General features: G+C 41.6%; 1 protein-coding gene across 3 annotated transcripts in view; it reads left to right on the top strand.

The window, feature by feature from the left end:
• Positions 1–1,905: 1,905 nt before the first annotated feature.
• TPD52L1 (TPD52 like 1) overlaps positions 1,906–20,077 on the top strand; it is a 57,127-nt gene continuing 38,955 nt past the window's right edge. For 2 of the 3 annotated variants that reach the window (XM_065835218.2, XM_065835215.2), the window contains exon 1: positions 1,906–2,024. In XM_065835218.2, the coding sequence (XP_065691290.1) occupies positions 2,006–2,024 (19 nt within the window). In that variant the 5' untranslated portion in view covers positions 1,906–2,005. Of the gene's footprint in view, positions 2,025–13,824; positions 13,919–20,077 lie in introns of all 3 variants that reach the window. The other variant, XM_071806581.1, reaches the window with a different exon arrangement.

Below are 20,077 nucleotides of genomic sequence, written 5' to 3'. Positions count from 1 at the left end.
CAGTGTGTCCTGGAAGGCATTCAGTAGTACCATATACACAAAATGAACAGGAAGTGATGGAAATTTTGTTGGCATGAGCAAAACCTAGACTAAATCTGCCCTGCACTGCGAACTATGTATGCATTGTCACCTCAGCTTCCACTGAATAGTAGGATACAGACCTATGTACTGGAAAAAAAATCCAATTTTGCCTAAACTGCTAAATGCACATGACAGCATTCACATCAGGCACCAGACTACTTCACCATGCTGCTGTTACCCCAGGTGTGCCTGCTTGCTCAGGTGGGGGTTTGCTGCTGCCAGTGCCCTGGGGCTTCTGGCTTCCCCTGGGGAGCAGCCCCAGGTGCTGTCCCTCATCAGGGGACAACTGTGGCCTGAGGTGGGTGACAGAGAAGTGGTGAAGAACAAGGGTGCAGCTGAGGAAGGTGGGTGCTAGCAAGGGCCAGATTCGGAGCTGAGGAGTTGGCCCAGGAAGGGGTTCAGGCTGCAGGAGAGGGCCACTGACACAGGGTTTGTCCTGGGGACATCACAGGTTTCTGTGGGGGATGTAATATCTCCTACCTTGGCTACTTTTGACCCTTAAGCTGAAAGCTTTGCTTGTACAGTTGCCTCCAAGTCCAAAACTTAAGATTAGATTTTCATATCGTGCAGCACAGTTAAAGCCATGTTCATTAAGGAAACCAAGCAAGAATGTCACTGGCCAAGCCCTACTGGGAAGATGAAGGATGCTTGGCTCCTCTTCCCTACATTGTTAGAGGAGCCATAGAATCATGCATCCATGGAGTGGGGTTGTGGCTATGCGGCTACTCGGCCACCTCGTTTTCAGATGTGAACACCAGTGACATGAATCTCAATGTGAAGGGTAAAGGAGGTGATATTTGGATGATGGGTGGCTGAGGGAACTGGGGCTGTCTAGCCTGGAGAAAAGGAGGCTGAGGGGAGACCTTATAGATAGATGCCAATATGTGTTGTATGGGAACAGACAGTGAGATGCCAGCCCCTACTCACTGCCTCCATGTCACTCATGACAATTCTGTGTCCCTACTGTATGTATTAAAGTTCAGAGGAGGGTAATGAAGCTGGTGAGGGGCCTGGAGCACAAGTCTGATGAGGAGCAGCTGTGGGAACTGGGGCTGTTCAGCCTGGAGAAAAGGAGGCTGAGGGGAGACCTGATCGCTGTCTACAACTACCTGAAAGGAGGTTGTAGCATGGAGGGTGTTGGTCTCTTCTCCCAAGTAGCAAGTGAAAGGATGTGAGAAAATGGCCTCAAGTTGCACCAGGGGAAGTTCAGATTGCATATTAGGAAAAATTTCTTTACAGAAAGGGTTGTAAAGCACTGGAACAGACTGCCTAGTGAAACTGTGGAGTTACCATCACTGGAGGGGTTTAGAGGATGTGTAGATGTTGCAGTTAGGGACATGGATTAGTGGTGGACTATGGCAGTGTTGAGTTAATGGTTGGACTTAATCTTACAGGTCTTTTCAAACCTAACCGATTTTATGATTCTATAACAAAAGAAGCAGGAGGGTGCACAGCTGGTGATCGGGAGGGGAAGGGCACTGAAGAGGAGTTCAGCCCGGCCGGGCAGGCACGGCGCTCTAACTTGTAACTACAGCAGATGCGGCCTCACCCAACGGGTCTGGCGGCCACCGCAACGACGGCTCTGGGCCCACAGAAGCTTGTCTCCCAGAGGGCGAAAGCGCAGCAGGTCGCGGGGGTCTCAGCCTCCCGAAGGGCACTTCTTCGCCGCCATCCCCCCCCAGACAGGACCCATTACCGCGGCGGTCCCACCGCCTGAACTGGCGCCTCTCACCAGCGCCGACCCCACCGCTGAGGCGAAGGTGAGCTGCCCGCGCCTGGCCGGCAGGTGGCGCCGCCCGCCCCGCCCGGCTCCCGCGGCGCGGGGGAGGGGAGAGGAGCGGCAGCAGCAGCCGGGAGCCGGCTGTCAGAGCCGCGGGTCCGCGCCGGGCGGCGGCGGCTGGAGGACGGTGGATCCCCCCGCGCCATGGAGCCGCAGGCACGGGGTGAGTCTCGTCGGGACAGGGCTCTCTGGGGCGGCGCAGGGTCCCCGTCCTTTCCGCGGCCGGGGGCTGCCGCTCCCACCCGAGGCAGGGCCGAGCCCACGCGTGGACGGCGTGAGGTGCCCGCGGCGGGGAGAGCCTGATGGCGAGCCCGGGGCACCGCCCGCCCCTCTGGCGAGGGGACCGGTGAGAGGGGCGCGGCGTGAGGTACCTGCGAGAGGCTCCCCGGGACGCCGCTGACCGTGGCCGCCCCGCGGTGCGGTACGGACCGGCCCGCGGAGCGTCCTCGCCGTGCGCCCCGTCCCCACCCGGGCTCCTTTTGGCTTCTTTATTTTACTGCGTGGCTGGGATGGTGACGTCCGTTTTCTCCTCCTGCTGGTTTTAAACGTTTCGCGGTCCAGTAGCTGGACCACAACTTTGCGTTAAGTTAATCTGGGGGAGGATTTGGGGTATCTGCAGGTTGTTTAATGTAGTTTCGTGTGCGGCGTCCTGCCCCGGGGCCCGGACGGCCCGGGAAAGCAGCCGCTCCCCGGTGCCTCCCGGGGGAGACTGCAGGAGGGTGCGGGTCCCGGCCGAAATCCCAGCGCTCGTCTCAGGAGGCGAGAGGCGCGTCCAGCAGCTGGGACCCCGCGGCTGGGCTGAAGCAGAGCTCTGCACCCAGACCTGCTTGGAACTGGATGTGCTAAATCACTTCTGCAGTTCTGCAAACACAGCCTTCATTAACCTAAACCGAACATTTTCTTTATTGCAACAGCTATGCATAAGTTAGCTCTCTCTGGGTAAAGTTTAATTTGCCTTCAAAGAACAGAGGAAACTTTCATGGAACGTTTAGACAATGTTTTGGTCAACCTAAGGTATTTAGCATACACAGATCTTGCTCACCTTTATGATCTTGCTTCTGTTTTCTGAAGAACATTATAACTCTGCCACACAGTACTAAGCAGGTGGAACAGATATTTCTGCAAAAGCAGCACATTTAGAAACCACTTTATGTCATCTATAAAACCGGGAGATGAAGTAACAGGAAGAGGTAGGCTCATTGACATTAACTGACAAAATAGCCTTCCAGAATAGTTAAGAACTGTCTTAATTACACATAAAAGAGGAAAACGTTGATTGCAAATACGGTTGGATGTAAAGGAACAGAGTAGGAAATTTGTGTTCACGGAGCCTTTTCCAGCAAAAGTGTGGTGTATGTGCCATCTTAATGGATACATGGCTGAAACTGATTGGCAAAATAAATAGATCTGTGGCTCAGTTCCTGAGGTTTTTAAAAGTCAGTATTAAGATTATAGCATAAGGCTGTTATTTAATCTAATTTTCTGAATACATCTGTACAGATACTGTGGGGTTCTTTAAACAGGAGCTTTAACAGTAACTTAATATGGTAAAGGATATGATCATTTTTAGTTTTGTAGAACTAATGGAAAGCAATATCTGATTTTAATTAGCCAGATAGTGGTCTAGGTGCATGTGACATTTTTTTTTACCTTCCCTGGCCAGTAAGATGAGTATGTTCTTAGTATGTGTTAAAAGGTCGAGCCAATAAATATGGTTTGCTAATATATGTTTTGGTTAGCAACTCTGTTACTGCCATAGGCCTTTAATAAATTCTTCTGGATTAATATCTATTGGCTAGTGAGACAATATGAAAACAATTTGTATTGCTTAATTTTATCTAATTGGGCATTCTTAGTCATTATTTTTTCTGCATGTGATGCAGGAGCTTTTTTTTTTTTTAATCTTAAACTTAGTTGACAAATACAAATACAGGACTTTCCAGGACAATACTGAATTCTTAGGTCATTTTTTTCTATTTCTCACCTATGTGTTTTATTCTTACAATTTCTCAGAACAGTCTCCCATTACTTAAAAAATACCTTTCTTTGATACACTAGCAGTACAAGCTGAGATTTTTGTGGTAGGTATTTGCATGCCAACAAACCTTTGTTCCAAAATGTCCCTGTTCTAGTCTTAATTCAGTGCGTGCTACTGCAGTTACAAAGCCTTGCTGGCAAAAAGAATTTAACCTGTATGTGTCTAATGCACTTGAATTCAACTAAGTACATCTAAGCATTGGCCAGAAATCAGAATTTTTCAATCCCACTATGCAATTTGTAGAACATAGTTATAGGAGGTTACTAACAAAACAGTGTCAATTTGCTTGGGAAAAAAAAAAAAAAAACACCAAAAAACCAACCAACCCCAAAACTTCAAGTACCTACTTAAGCAGCAGGATAAATGTGTATACACTTCAATGAGTTATGCATTGCTTCTAAGGAACCTTTAGATGCCCACAGAGCAATGAACCCTGAATGGTTTGTACCAGTGTGCTCTGCTGGGGGGTTGCATTCAACTTGAGAAGACAAAGTAAAAGCTATAAATTTGAAAGCACTCTCAAATTTCTCATGTTTAATACTTTATAGGTTTTCTTTGAAAGGACTTTTATACAGAATTGTGTTGTTTGTGCCATTTTATATTGTCCTGAAGGAAGGCTATGCCTGAGTAGATTAATTTCATGTTTAAGAAATACATGGAAGTATAAAATGTGGATTTCCTCAGAGCAGGGAATATTTTTTTCAACATTTTTACTTAGCAGCATGAATCAACTTTACAAATCTTAATGTGACTGTGGACAAAAAAAAGTATTATTTCATGTAACTATACCAAGGTACTGCAGAGAGGTCACAGCTAACATCAGGAATTTCTATGTGGTTCAAGGCACAACATAACATCTGTCAATACACCAAAGACTGTGAAAGTTGAATGCTCTGATATTTATCTTAAAGCAGTAGAGAGAATTCATGGACTGAAACAGAGCTACTGTTATACTTAAGTATATTGAATATGTCTTACAGCATTCATACTAATTGGATAAGACAGTCTACCAGAGAGTAATCATAACTACTGTTAAAAATATTTTCTAAACAAATAACCATATGTTCAATGTAAACAAATTAATATGAGTAATAAAAATCATAAATGGTACCTTTACATAAATTGTATCTTTAAGCCTCTAGGTGCTTTTATCTTTGATCACTCTTTTTTCTTAATGATCCCAGATCTAGCTGAGCCCAGGAACACACCAGCTATACTTACATTAGGTGCTAAAAATTCAATGAGAGGATATTTGTTTTCCTTCCTCTGACCGTCTGTCATTTTTAAAGTGCAAAGTTTGGAAGTATGAAGAACAATATTTCTCTCTGAAAGACAGGGAAATCAGAACTGTGTATTTGCCTCTCATCATAACTCATTCTAGTCCAGGTCCAGATTAACTGACTATCCAGCATAGTCCTGCTTTCTCGTTTAAAACTGTGAATATCTGTTAATAATGACAGTACTATGGATGTCCTCATCTGTCTCTCACCTGAGAATCCCATGTAACTTTTAACACTGGAGCTTTGCTCTTCACACGTCTCCTTTTGCAATAATTCTTCCTTTTTTCTTGTATCCAGCTATAACTGTACCTCCTTTTTTCACTGTTGTATCCTGTCTTGGACCAACTTTGGTGTGTAGATTTCTGCTCTTTGCCCTTTTACCTACCCAGATAGTTCAACCAGATTCTTGCACTTGCAGCCTCTGAAAGGGTTTTTGAGGCATCTCCCTGTCCTAACAATTTGTCTTATAGCTGTTCCTGACAGATGTTCTGCATCCCCTACTAGTTGTGCATTGTAGCCATAACAGCTTGCTGTGGCTATTCATACACCTGTATTGTGGTGAGAGCTGTAGTTGGCTCAGATGTTGGATGATGACTCCTTGAGGCCTGTGTCTCGTCATCCTGCAGCTGCTTTCTTCTGATGTGCTCCATCTGTGATCTTCAATCCAGTTCCACCTGGCATGTGATGTTACAGAGCTGAGGGGCAGCATCTGGACACAGGTCATTTGGCTGGAGCTTGTGATCAGAAGAAAATCATCAGAAGTCACAGCATTAGCCCAGCAGCCCTCTCCCTGCCACTGTGTCACCTGTCAGCCTGCAGGCAGATGATCTGAGGGCTCCCACGGTGGGAGGCAGCAGTGATGAGGTCTCGTGTTGCCTGTGATATAGCATACAAGACTCGCCAAAACAGGGCACTGGCAGCTTGGTCAGCATTCTCTCTCTTTTTCCTCACTCATGTGGTTACTAATACAGATATGAATCTGGATAATAGTCAGTCTCACAGTGGTAGGGTGGGATACGGAGCACACAGAGATGTTACTTCACTGCGGCAGCAGTGTTGTGGCTGATGCACCAAAGCACAGTCATGCAGGAGTGGGCAGCATCTTCCCTAGCTTCATGTTTGGGGTTAGTGGCTTTGCTGAAGAACATTGACTGTTTTGTTGTATGTTCACCTTTCCTCTAAGGGCAGAGTAAAACTAGTGGCTTGGGGCTGATGTAGTGTATTTTTTCTATGAGCAGAAAATCCCTCAGGTAAGTCCATTAGCACACAGGTTGGTCAGCATTGATACAAGTAAGAAAATGGGAAGGATGAGGCAAGGGGAACATTAGTTTTCTTGCCCAGCAGGAGTTGCTAGTTCCTTCCATTGTGAGAAGTACGTTTACATTCCCCACCTATCTTTGCAAGGAAAGTGCGTGGCCATACATGCCTTGAAGGCTTCACAACCACTCCTTCTAATGAGGGGTTTGTGCTGCCTTCTCGCTGCCCTCTGGAGCTCACCATTGCCCCGCTATGGAAAGTGGGTAATTGACCCAACCAGTGATAACCTGTGTGTTTGACTGCATGGTGGAGGTCTCAGCTGGGTTGTTAATAAGATCACAGGAAGATGAGGTCAAGTTAAAATGGTAGGGTTGTAATTTACAATAGGATTCTTAAATATTTAACAAGAGTGCCCAGTGCTGGAGATGGTTGCTCTTTCATCCTTTTTTTTAATACTAGACAGAGAGAAAATATATGCATGGCATGAATTATTGAGTATATCGGACTTCAAGCAGATAAATGTCTGAAATCAAATGCAGTGCTTCTGTTTTACCCTTTTGAACCTGTACTGCTTTCAACTTGATGACACCTATCACAGGATGAGGTACAGATTGCTGAGGCTGAGAAAATAGTGGTTTCATGCTAAATGTGAGAACTGAGAGTAGAATACAGTTGGGTTTGGAAAAGAAGTATGAAAGAGATACCTCCTTTAAAATCTAGGGCCAGTCTTATGAGGCATTGTAATGTGGCCAGTTTTACAACCATGGAGATATAAAATGCAGAATATGCAAAACCAAACACATCAAACCGTAAAACATGTTTTTGAATTCTTGCTCTATTTTTTCTCCTGTATCCTCTTATTTTCAAAGGGCAGCTGGTATGAGTCCTGCGGTGAGACAGCATGAGGTAGTCTTGAGTCTGCCCTCAGTCAGTGTTCTCAAGTGCACTAGTGGAAAGATGAGTCTGCTGATGCTGTTCTGATGTGCCTTGCTGACTTGTACAGTACAGAAACGCATGGAACTTTTGAGGTGCTTTGCTTAGGCCATGTGCTGCTTAAAGGTCAAGGATATGGCAGAAGCTTGCAGAGGGGTTGGAGTATGTTTTGTGTAGCCATATTTAGAAATCTAGATATTGTTTAGTAGCTTGTCTTAGCGTAGAGTCCTGGAATTTGGGTTCAGAAAGACTGTAGTGAGCATTTGTTTCAGATAGTGTTTTGGGGTAAAATTAGGACTTTTTTACTCATCAGAAAATACCTCTTGGGGTAATATATAAATATGAGATCTGGGCAGGCTAGTTTTAGCTGGTTTTATTTGTATCTCATAGAGATGCACGGCTGCAATACTGGATTTTAGAAATGTAGTCTGCTGGAGTCATATCGCTGCTTTCTAAAGTGGAAATTTTGGCTTGTTATGTATGGAAAATGGTGAGAGAGGACTGACAAATCTGTATTCTAATACTAGATGTCACACTGACCTTCTCCAAAATATTAGTTGATTTGTTTAATTCTCTAAGACACAGGTGATGCTGCATAGCTGTTTTTGAGATCCAGGGATCAAAAGCATATGATATCTAACTAGACTATCATCAGTATACTTCTGCACCCATGGTGTGGTTAAGTCTCGCAGATGCATAACTGTAAAACACAGTCATTTTCCAAGTGTTTGTATTGCTCTTCAGCACTAAGTCTCCTTTTCTTTCCCTTGTGCTCTCATTTCCTCTCACTTTGTAAAAAGAAGTAGAATGTCAGCAGTGAGGATCTTTCTGCAAATGTTGTTATCCGAAAGTGCAAACAAGTTCAAGAATGTGGCATACATGAAGTGATGCTGCTTCAAGCACCATCTTATCATGATGATAAAGGTCTTATGTGGAGTCTCCCTGTTCTCATTAATTACTTCCGTGCAAGATTTCTTAAACTTTTTGATTATTTTTCACTTATCCCAGTTAAAAGCTGTTGCATATATAATAATGGCATTGTAAAGTGAAAGATCTGCTGTTGGATCCTTAACAAGATAAGAAAGTTCCCATTGCAAACAGTCACATAAAATACTAGGAGTTTTGGCATTCTCTCCACACTGTCATGAAGTTTTCTTATGTAAGACTGGTTGCTGAAAGACATCTCATTTTTGTAGCTGAAAGACAGGGCTTTTACGACAACCACATAAGAATAATACAGCAGAAAAATATATAAAGGCAGGTTTACAGAAATATGTGTGTGTGTTTTCTGTGGCCACAGACAATAACTTCTCTCATTTAGTTTGTTGTCCAACTAATGGACTTTCAGATGTCTAAGAACTATGTAGTCAGGGATCCGGTTCTTGGGCAATTTTTACATCTTTGCATTTCTAGTCACTGAAGGACAATCCAGGGAGTTTAGAGAATGAGGTAGTGGGTATAAAGATCAGAAGGCGGTCTAATGCCATGTGTCACCTCCAGGGAAGGGAAGGTAATGCTGTGCCTTCAGCAGTCAGTTCTTTCTGAAGCAAGGAGAGCTGTCAGGAAAACTGTTTGCTTCTGTTTTCTTTTGTTGGTCTTCTGGGGTTTGATTTTTGTAAAGTTGTCCTGCTATCACCAGTGATTTATCTTTAGCATGCAGTTATTCTTTCTGTCCACCAAGAACCTAATCAGTGCAGTGTTTTAAAGGAATGGAAATTCTTAAAATGTATAATGGAAAGCAGTCATTCTTCAGCTTTGCTGTTCTAAAGGCAAAATTAGACTTCTAATGTTTTTTGTAAGATAATAGAATTTAAAGTACTTTTAACAAAAACAGATTCCTCAAAATGCAAACTGAAGATTCAGCATTTAGTTTAGCACAGGAACTGGGGCTCTAGTGGTGCTTTTGGCAAAGAGAGATGTAAAATTATACTCTGAAAACATTTTTTTATATTTGTGCAAGCATAAGTGTCTATAGATATGGTATTGGTTTTCCCAGTAAAAAAGTGTTTGCAAAAATGTCTTTATAGCAGGCAATGCAGTTTATTTTCATGTGCTTTCTTGTTGAAAGGGCTACTTTTGTTTGCTGGTCAGTGAAGTTGTTATTTGCTTTCCCAGGCCTCAAGGGACCAGATCCAAACTATTTCTTCCTCTTTTGAGAACCATTTTCTATGATTTTTCTTTCCATTTGTACAGGCTGATTTCCCTCTGGGTTTTGCTTTAACTTGTGGAACACCATTCTCCTTTAGCCATCCAAATGCACAAGTTGTCACTCTTTAGAACCTGTGCCACACTTTAAAGTTGTATTTAGTGAATTACTAATGAATGCCTAATAATTACAGTTACTAATTTGTGAATTGTAGGTAAAGTGTGGAAAACATGATTAAATACTATGTATGTTGTGGATTTCCAGGGCTGTATGATTTATATTTTGTAGATCTTTATAAATGGTGGCTGAAGGGAGTGGATGCTTTCGATGTTTGCTTCTTCACTAAAGAGTTAGGGTTTTTTGTGTTCAGGTGTTCTGTTTTCACCAGTTTCCTCACCAGGGTATTGTCCTGCCACCTGAGTGGAACTAAGGTGGTACAGTTTTGTGGTTACAAAGAGGCTGCTCATAACCATCTTAAAGTTTTAAAATACTTTTGCATAGTTGCCTTGAAATAATTGTTTTTGTTGTCCTTTAGGTGGATTTAGTAATAATTTGTCATGCTGATGTTGGCTGAGGGATTGTAGGTGCTTATCTAATTCCTCTTTCTATGTTTCACACTTTAATTAAAATGTTCTTAGCTCCATGGAGTAGATCATAGATAGGTCACTCTAGGAAATGCTGACAGATTTTTAGAGAATGATGCAGCACAAATGTATTTAGTTAGAATATCTTCTGAAGTCCTCAAATGCTTTATGCTCTTTCCTGAGTTGGTGCATGATAAATTTTCATTTAAAAGTGATCAGAGGTAGTGGTATTTAAACACAACCAGATTTTCCTTAGAGACAAGGAAAATAAATGTACATTACAGAGTTAAAGGGGCAATTATGCCAGGAACAGAAGATTAGCTTCTGCTCAAAGTATTTTAATAGGCAGATGGCAGCTATTAACTTATTATTGTGGGAGGAAGGAATCAAAGTCATAATCAGGGGGAATGATGTTTGCCGTGTAATTAAACTATCTAACCAGTGCTGTACGCTGTTATGTGCATATGAGAATACAGAAGAACTAATGAAGCCATGTGGTCTTGCAAGAGTAAAACCTTCAGTCATGTTGTGGGTCAGGTAGCAAAGAAAAGATGATGGAGAAGAAGGAACAATTACTTGAACAGCCTGAGTAAAAAAAAAAAAAAGGCTGCTGTATAATGTCATTCATATAAGCTGAATCACAATGTAGTTTTGAAGATTCTTTGCAGGGTTAAATAACATATTGTCAGGAAACTGGAGGTTAAATACTACAGGTAGAGGAAAAAATATATCTCTCCTTGTAGCTTTAAATTGCTTCAAAAATAGAGAAGCATAGGAAGTGAGCAATATAGTTGAAGTCTAGATTGAGCACAAGGAGTGAAGAGTTTGTAATGATAGTAGTTTGTACCCATTTGAGAGAGGTTTACAAAAATAAGAACTAGTTTTAGACCTAGATCCAGAGTTAGAATAATGCTTAGTTGTGTCCAGGTCTGCACAGAAACATGGAGCATGACCATTGCCTGAAAGGGGAGCAGCAAAATTCTAGTCATAGTTGTGCACTGCACATGGGTGTCAAAGATGGGAAGAGTAAGAAAGAATAAGATTTTGACAAACTGAACAGGGATGGAGAGGTGAATGGAAATTGTTAGTAGAGATGCAAGCATTGGAATACTGGTTTATTTTGGAAAAGTATGTTGTGTTATGTCCATCCTGCAACAACATCCTCAGAAAAATCTTCTTACTTAAAGTAGAAGAACGAAGAGAAGACAAGGACTGTCTTACCCTCCTTTCTAGACCTTTTTAAGGCAATAAAATTACAATAGGCAATGGGTAATATGTATAGGGTAGGGTAGAAGTTCGACTGATCTTACCACCGATTGTGATCTTCTAAAGCAACCTGGAGGGTGTAGTAACTTGTGCCATGTGCCCAAACCCCTTCCTTCCCTTACCTCTTGGCCTGCCATTGCCCATGCCCAGAGCAGCCTTCAGAGAAGCCGACCCTCTGTGGTTCAGGCCTCATCTTCCCTACTGGTCTTCAAGGAGGGAAAAACCACGCCCTGTCTGTGATGGCTGCCGTTTCGGCTGGTATTTGAGGGTAAATCAGGGACCTCAAAGAGTGAGATAGTACAGGGTGGCTGGGAGTGCCAGCCTCTGTCTCCCAATCTGATGAAGAGCTTCCCCTCCTGCGATACTGTCACTTGTGTAACTTGGGCCAAGTGCGGAGGCATGTCTTCTGTCCTCAAACCCTACCCAACAGAAGGACAGGGCCAGAAACCAGTTTCTATGGGAACTCCACGGATATCCAGGGCTCAGAACCCCAGATGTCTCCACCCACAGCCTCACTAAGCAAACACATTCTTTGTCATGGCATGCTACAAAACCCTGAGTGGGCAAAGCCACAAACTTAATGATGCCAAAAACTCTGAAGGCCTTAAGATGGAGCTTAACACTAAGAGCAGCATAATAAATACCTTATTTTGCGGTTCAGGGTGCTGGCAAAAGAACCTGGAGAAAAAACAAATGAAACTTCGAGTTGAACAGTTTGGGCTAGATGGTGCTATTCTGACTGAGAAGTATTTTGTGTGTCCCGTGTCCAGAGAATTAGTGTCACATGAACTCTGGATTTATCAGATCAACCCACTGCAGCAATGCCTGGACTGTCCAGCTGCAAGGCACTGCATTTGCAAGAAACGAGGTGGCACAAATCAGACCTGCTTTTCAATATACTTGGAGTATTTGTTTTAACAAAGAAGAAATAGTTTTCTCTTAAAGGGCCTCTGTGAGGCCTTTGTCTCTGGTAAAATTGATTGTTTTCAAATAGTATTAGTACAAGTTAGCTTTATTTTTGTTGGTTTTAAATAGGAATGCATTTGTGTTGCAGGTAGATATATCTAAGAGAAGGTCAAATTTGTTTAGGGAAGTCTGGAGGAAGTGTACACTCTCAGGTGATCTGCCTTAGGAAGGCAAAAGTGCACTGGTGCAAGGTAGCTAGTCTTAATTATGAAGAGATTAAGGGGAATTGCAAACTAAAGCAGGTGGTGCTTAGAAAACGACGTGTGGGGGGAAGGACACAAGACACCTGCTCTGAGGAGCATATTGATTCACTGCCTCTTCTTGGTGGCCGTGAGTTCTTGCATAGTCTAACATAAACATTTGAGGAACACTCTGAAATCAGGAACTGTGCCTTTACTCCAACTTAGTGATTTATTGTTGTTAATTTATGATTATCATACTGCTTGCGAAGCTTAGTCACAGATCATGGACCTTTTGTGCCAAGCAGTATGCAACAAGACAGTCCTGGTCCTTAACAACTGTAGTCTTTACTCTCCCAATGTGAGAGATTGAGCAGATGTAGGGGAGGATAATTTGTCCCTTCTCTCTCAGCATTCCTAAATGTATATTTTAGTATATATAACAGTGTCGAGACATTTAATCTGTATTAAAGCAATGGGAATTATTAGTTTGAGCCTGAGGGGAATAAAGAGTCTGTCGTGTATCCAGTTATAATTGTTTCCTGTATATTTTTTCTAGTAAGTTTACAGGAACAGAACTGACACATCTGCCTAACTGCAGTAAGATTTTGCTCATTTTTAAATTAGACTTAGACAATCTCATTATTGATGTGTTTTGTGATCTAAAGGATACAAATTATAGCCACTTGAATAATTCATTTTTAAATTAAAAATATAATTTTACCACTTTTTACAGCACAGATACTCTGTTGGAAGTTAATTGATGAGGTTTGTGAGTTTGATTATACTGCAGTTAGATCGCTGTCTAGTGATATTCTTTTGCACCTGGCTTTAGAAAAATACAATAAACCTATTATTTCTTGGGAGAGAAAGGTTATCAAATCCTGTCATTAATTTTCTGTGATTTTGATTCAGTGAAGCAGATGTGTGAGCTTAATTATACAATTGATGGGATTGCAGTCACTTCTACCAGCTGAGGAGGGGACCCAAGGTGCCTATCTATTCCGAGATTAGAAAAAAGTACCTACGTGTATTTTTAGTGTGAAAGGGTGGATTTAAGACATGTGACTGACAACTTCCACCTCTGACTGCCAGCATTTCCATGTCATAGCTCTTATCTTCCCCTACATAACTTTTTCTCCAGTCTGATTATGTATGCTTTATCCCTTCATTTGTTTCATGCAGTCTGTTACAGCTTCTGGAGTACCTTATTTGTAGAGAACAAGTCTCTCTTGTGACTCAGTGTCATCCACTTTCTCATTCCCTATTATTCCATCATGACTTCATCTTTTTTTTTTTCTGTTCTGCCTATAGAAAGAAAAAGAGATGATAACCCTTCCACTTGTGGCATCTTTTTCTTACCCTTGACCTCACAGAAAGTTGTGCAGAATGATCAATAGAAAGCACAGTAAGTGGTACAATACTGTCATTACGTTCAGTATTGACATAATAGAAAGAAGCATCTGCTGTCTTTAAATTGTTACATTTCACAACAATTGCTTTGTATTTCCATAGCTACAGCTTAGAAATCAGTGTCGCCCTTGTCTTCCACAGGCAGGCAGGATTATTATTTTATACAAAGAGATAGCTATGGGATAAAATGCATAAGAACATGCCTTGTGTTTCTGGATGTTTAAGATAATTACTTTTGTTAGGAAGATCAGTTCTCAGGTTGAATCTTGGTACCTGCTTTTAGTAAATGATAGGCATTTTTTTTACCACGATTACTATTCTCATTTTTATCCATTGCCCTTCTGTCTTTGGAATGATTATCAAACTCCTTGCCAATGTGCATGGCTTCTCGGTGCAGTGGTCAAGCTGTGAGGTCTGTTTTCTGCCAGTTATTTGTGTGTAGATTCTCTCTCTTCACTGCATAGGCCTGACAGCTGTGTCAATGGCTTCTGAGGGAAAAATAACATAGAAAAGATACTCAGTGTATGATTAATTTCTTATTTTACTAAAACAGAGAAAAGAATTAGCACACTAAGACTGGCTGTTCATCCAGGAGCTTCAAATAAAATTGTTCCTTTGTTTGGAAACCTGCCAGTCTGTCTCAGAGCTATGGATGGATTTATTAATGCCTGGTTTTGCAGGGTTAAGAGATGGAATGGAAAGTCTTAGTAAGGTCTGAAATGAGCTGCTCCAGGACGACTGGGGACACTTGTTCTGAGATGGTAGACTATGTCCTAGAACTCTTGAACACCCAAAAGCTCTACTCCCTCCTCCTTGACACCACCCCGACCCAAAGCCCAGCAGAGAGAGGAAATGAAGACACTTGTGCATGCGTATCTCTCTTTCAAGTAATATACTCAGAGAAAACAAGAAGATTGAGGTCCCATGGTCACAGGGAGTAGAAGCTACCTTTTTTTTTTTTTTTTTACTGTTTACACCTTTGATCTACGTGGCTTGTATGTCCTGAGTTGTTCCCTCTCTGAACCAAGATGAACCCAGCCTCAGGTTTTATTTTCCAATCATAGCTTCAAAATCAACCTCCTTCTATTCTGAGTTCTAAGTCCTCTAGGAGAAAGACTGACTGTATGGTAATTTCTAGGCTCAAGCAGTTCAGATGTCCACAGTTAGAAGCAAACACAGAAGGGAAGATCTTCCTTCAAGTACCTTATTTTCTAGGTGAAGCCTCCCATAATAATTTTGGAGTGGAAAAAATGTTACTGGAAACCCTTGCAGTTTTTAATAGTTTTTCTGATCAATTTAGTTATTTACTGTACATGGTTCTAGTCCCTTTTTTCCCGTTTAATCTCCGTATCTGGCATTAAGACCACATTATAAAGAAGATCAAAGGCACTAATGCAATGTCTGGACAGTTGCTTTGTTCTGTTTACCACTTCATCCCTTTGAAGACTTAATTGCAATTTAAATTTGTAAAGAAGTGTTTTCCAATTTTAAATAAACAGTTTTTCTGTTCCTCTCCTATGCTGTTAGCTACAATATAACAATACAACAAAAGAAGCTGTAATGTCATTTTGTTTACTCCAATGGTTATACAATTAGAAGATGTTTTCTCACTATTTGGTATGAATGTTAGATAACAAGGCAGGCATGCTATTTTTACCTGGTTGAGAAACAAAAAATTAGAGCAGTGAAAGGGTCAATTCTTAACTATTTTGTTAGAATAAAGGATCATCTATACATTTCCATGAAATGAATGTCAGAGAATGTACATGAGCAAAAACTTGGTGTTCTTGCCTTTAATCTTGCTGTCCTTATGGTTATTTCAACAGACGTCACTGCCAATAGTGTGGGGTGTTTGGTGGGGGTTTGTTTGTTTGTTTGTTTTTCTTTTAGCAAACATACAAAAATGAGCCTGATACGTAATGCTCTAGAATATGAGCCTGAGATGAATATGGAGAAAATACATTAAAAGCACTGGTTTAAAACACCTTTATCCAGTTAAACTTCAGATACATGAATGAGTCTAAAAATCTGTCTTGGATTTTATGATTGTGTTCTTTGATTAATTTAAGTTTTGTTGAATAGGTAGAGATCCTGTAGTTTCTAAGTGGCTTGTTTAATTGTGATCCCTACAATTCTACTAGCAAACATACGCACAGGTAGAGATCAATGCTGAAACAGGTTTTTGCATTAAATCAGATTTAACAGCAGTCTGTAGAACTTGAGTTACTTGTCTCAGCCACAACTACCATGAACTTAGAGAGAAAACTCAAAAATGCCCGTGAAGTGTTTCAGCACACTGGAACTCCTTGTACGGTTGTTGTATTATCTTGTCATATGAATCTTTCAGAAGATCGCATTAAATGTGTTCCCTCAGCTATCCACCCCCTACTTTCTCTGTATAAATATCCTCATACAAAGGGTTGTTCGCTGAGTTGTTTCAAGTTGGGCCCTTCTGTATGACTTGCAGTTCCTAATTACTGCTAATCCCACTTTTCGTATTTCCTGCATATTTTACCTAATTATATGTGACAGTAAGTACTAAACCTTTCTTTAAAGTAAAAGCCAAACAGCTCTTTGCACTGCTTTATGCCTACTGTATGCTTTCCCATGCTTTATGGGAGCTTTTATTTTTTTCTTTTGAAGTAATGTATGTCCAGACTATCACTAGTCTGCCTGTTGGTGGAAGATAAGTGAGTTACACATTAGTATATTCCTAGTGTCATTTGATGTAGGAATATAAGGTTGCATGAGACTATGAAGGGACCTTCATATTTCGTCCCCAGCCATTTTAGGCTACAAGAAGAGGGCCTGTCTCAAAGACATAATGAGGGAGGTGGGCTGGGGTGCATCTGTCTCTGGACAGAGTGCTGTGATGGCCATCCCAGACTTAAGTCTTGATTGAGCTTCTGGATTGAGTTCGAGTGCAACTGGAAGAAGTGGAGACAAGAGCATAGGCTCTTCAGCTGACCATGGAGGATGACGGGTGGGAAGTTCATGGAACAGGTTCTGAGATGGCTTCTGCTCCATTGATGCCTCTTGTGTGATTTTTCAGTGGAAGAGAATTGCTGGGCACCAGGTGCAGCAACTCAAATTAAATTTGGGAGAAACGGGATTGACTTAATCTGGATAAAATAGAGGAGGACAAAAAAATAGATGCTATTAAGTGGTGGTGCATGGGCTCTATGCTCACATCCTATTTGTTAGTGGCCTGCTTGAATGAAACTTGGAAAACCTGTACTTTAGATGAATGCGTGGAGGTCAATGCCTAAAATATGGTGCTGTTAGTAAAAGATATAAGACATATAGGACATCACCCAAGCAGTGGGTTCTTGTGATGGCTGGTAATCTATTGGATGAAGCTCCTCTCTCATTCTGGGAAGCTTGCAACACCTATATTACACCCACCCAATGAGTAAATTGCTATTCTAAATGGGTGAAAAGTTAGTTACCAATGCCACACTTGGATATTGGTATAATTCTGAAATCATAGCAGCTGTGTGTCTGAACAATTTTAATAACCATCACAATTCCAGATTTTCTGATTTTGACCAGATAGAAAAAAGGCATGATATTCAGTGTTGCTAAGAAAAGTGGGGAAGGGGAGCAGGGAATGCAGCTTGAATGTGATTCCTCCATGAAGAATCACATACATACTACTCAGGAAAAGGAAGAGCATTGGGAACCTCAGACCGACCTTTTATTATATATTTTCCTCTGTCCCCGCACCCCCCCCCGCCCCGCCCCTTTCTTCTGCTACCAAAGATTTTATGTTAATCTTGAAAATATCTCAGCTACTTGTACAACTCCCTTCCCAAAGTGACCAAACATTCCACGGCTCATGACTAATACCTATGCATCTTTAGGCAAAAATACTCTCTCCCCCAGAATGGCTACCTGTGTGTTGCCAGGTTATGTAACTGAGCATCCCATAAAGTGCACTGGAGGGTTGCCTGCACATAAAGCCTGTTCGTAACTTGGCAGCAGTGATTCTGACCAGGAACATATTTATCACTTCATATCGAAAACTAATTTAGCCTTTGGGAAATGTTTCACTTTGAGATTTTATGCTCACTGTATTTTGTCAGAAAGGGCCTTAACTGAGAGTCAGTAAGTAATAAATATTTTCTCTTATTCTGTAAGTTAGGAGAAATAATGTCTTAAATTAATTTTTCAGCTTCCCCATACTTTCAGTAGGCTGTTGGGAAAACACAGCCTTGAAATGTGACCTGACCAGATTCACAACTTCCCAACAAGCTTACTTTAATAAGCCGCTAATGACAGTTTGAACACTATTATTTAAGATAGCCTAAATTTAAAGGGAAAGATGGGGTTTAGACAGAGGTCAGCAAATGGAAGTTGAGGTGCACTGTAAAGGTCATCATAGGCCAGCGCTGCAGGAAAGACTTGCCTTGGACATCTGATCAAAATGTCATTCTGTATTTTATTTCCTGCGAGAAGTTACAGAAAATTTATATATAATACATGATGACTGTGTATAATTATCTATATAGATATATACTATGCAGATATATATCTATTTCCCTGAAAAGAAGTGTAAAACTAACAGAAGAGCTGTGCTACCTGCTCAGCTGCAGCAGCTGTGTGTATAAACTGGGTGTCTGTACATCTACGCAGATGAATGTCTGCATTGCTGAAGTGCAGATTTCTTTTTTCCTGGGTGAAGTACATAATTTTTGGAATTGAATGTACATGCTGAAGTATAAAAATGCAGTGTTATCTTAATATTCTGACTTTTAGATGCCTAAATCTGTCACTCTTCTATATAGTGTAGGAAAATACTTGTATTCTATGACTCCCCTCTAACATTTAGCTGAATTGACCCATCCTTGTGTGTTTTTCTGAGTTATTAGATTGTGTGTTTAAGAAAATGTATAGCTAGATTAAACACACTAAGTAGGATCCTGCCTTGTTCCTTGATTCTTACAGAATTACTCATGTGGTTAATTCAAGATATATCAGCAATCCTATTGAGCTCTTGTATTCTGTTATGGTTCTGTACTTGGTGCATCTGTAACCAGTGCCTGAAAGATATATATCCTAGGCTGCCTGCTTGAAAGGACCTTGCAGGGAAGGTCAAGAGGAGGCTGTGCTTCCTGCGTAGAGTAGAAGGTTGGAGAACATTTTGAGGACAGGAATACCAGCAATAGGAGCTGTTTCACTACCAAAATCATTACCAGTTTGTGTATATATTGATGTGAATTTTGCTGCAGGTTCCTGTTCTCCTTGGAGACTGAAAAACTAACAAGTTGTCTTTGAGCAGGAGAATGTCGATAGCCTAATTACCTATGGTTTTGTGTGGTGGTGGTTGACTGACTTCCAGGCACATTAAAAAAAACAAGGGTAAGAAGAACCAAGTCTTGGGAACCTTGTCTGCATACTTCTTTGTGCAGTGGCTTAAGTTGTGGATGCTAAATTACATATATATAAGTAAGAGGGACAGAGTTTTATGTTTACATTCTAAATATATGGGAAGCCTTGGGAAGCCTGTTTTCTTCCTAACGTGTTCAAATTTTTGTTCTTCCCTTTCCTCTGCTGAGGCAGGCAAGTTAGAGAAGTGGTCTGTAAGGATAGCCCCAGACAGTGGTGAAGAGACCCTTTCAGGTCAGATTCAATAAATGAGTTTCTGTTGCTCAAGTTGGGAAAAGAGACCGAGAAGTTCAGATGACCTAGCACTAGACCTGAAGCTTTCTACCTCTGCTGATAGACCTGGCCCAGTGGTCTACAACAGAGCAGAATGGCAGCAGAAAGTGAAGTCCAGGACTGAGATCTATAAGATGTGGCTGGAATAAAACAAGGATTGTGAAGGAAAGCCAGAGACTGAGAACAGCAAGGGAAGAGTGAGAGGGTATGTTGGTCATAGTGGTACTCATGTGAGAAGTTTCAGAACTGAAACTGGCTGAAAGATGACTGTGACCCACAATATGGTGGAGAGATGTTCAGACTGGAACTGTGCATTGACTGAAGCAAAGCCTTTGTGGAGGGACAGCAACCATTAGGGAGGACTCTGGTAGTAGCTTGAGCAAGGAAGTGGAGACTGAAGGATCAGGCTAGATTTTAGAGGACTTAAACAAGAAGCAAGAGATAAGGATTAGGACTGGCACTGGATGGGGTTGCAGAGGATCATGCAGAAGAT

Source organism: Patagioenas fasciata, chromosome 3, assembly GCF_037038585.1.
Source record: "Patagioenas fasciata isolate bPatFas1 chromosome 3, bPatFas1.hap1, whole genome shotgun sequence".
NCBI lineage: Eukaryota > Metazoa > Chordata > Aves > Columbiformes > Columbidae > Patagioenas > Patagioenas fasciata.
Note: the sequence above shows the minus strand (reverse complement) of the source record. Positions and strands in the feature narration are given on the sequence as shown.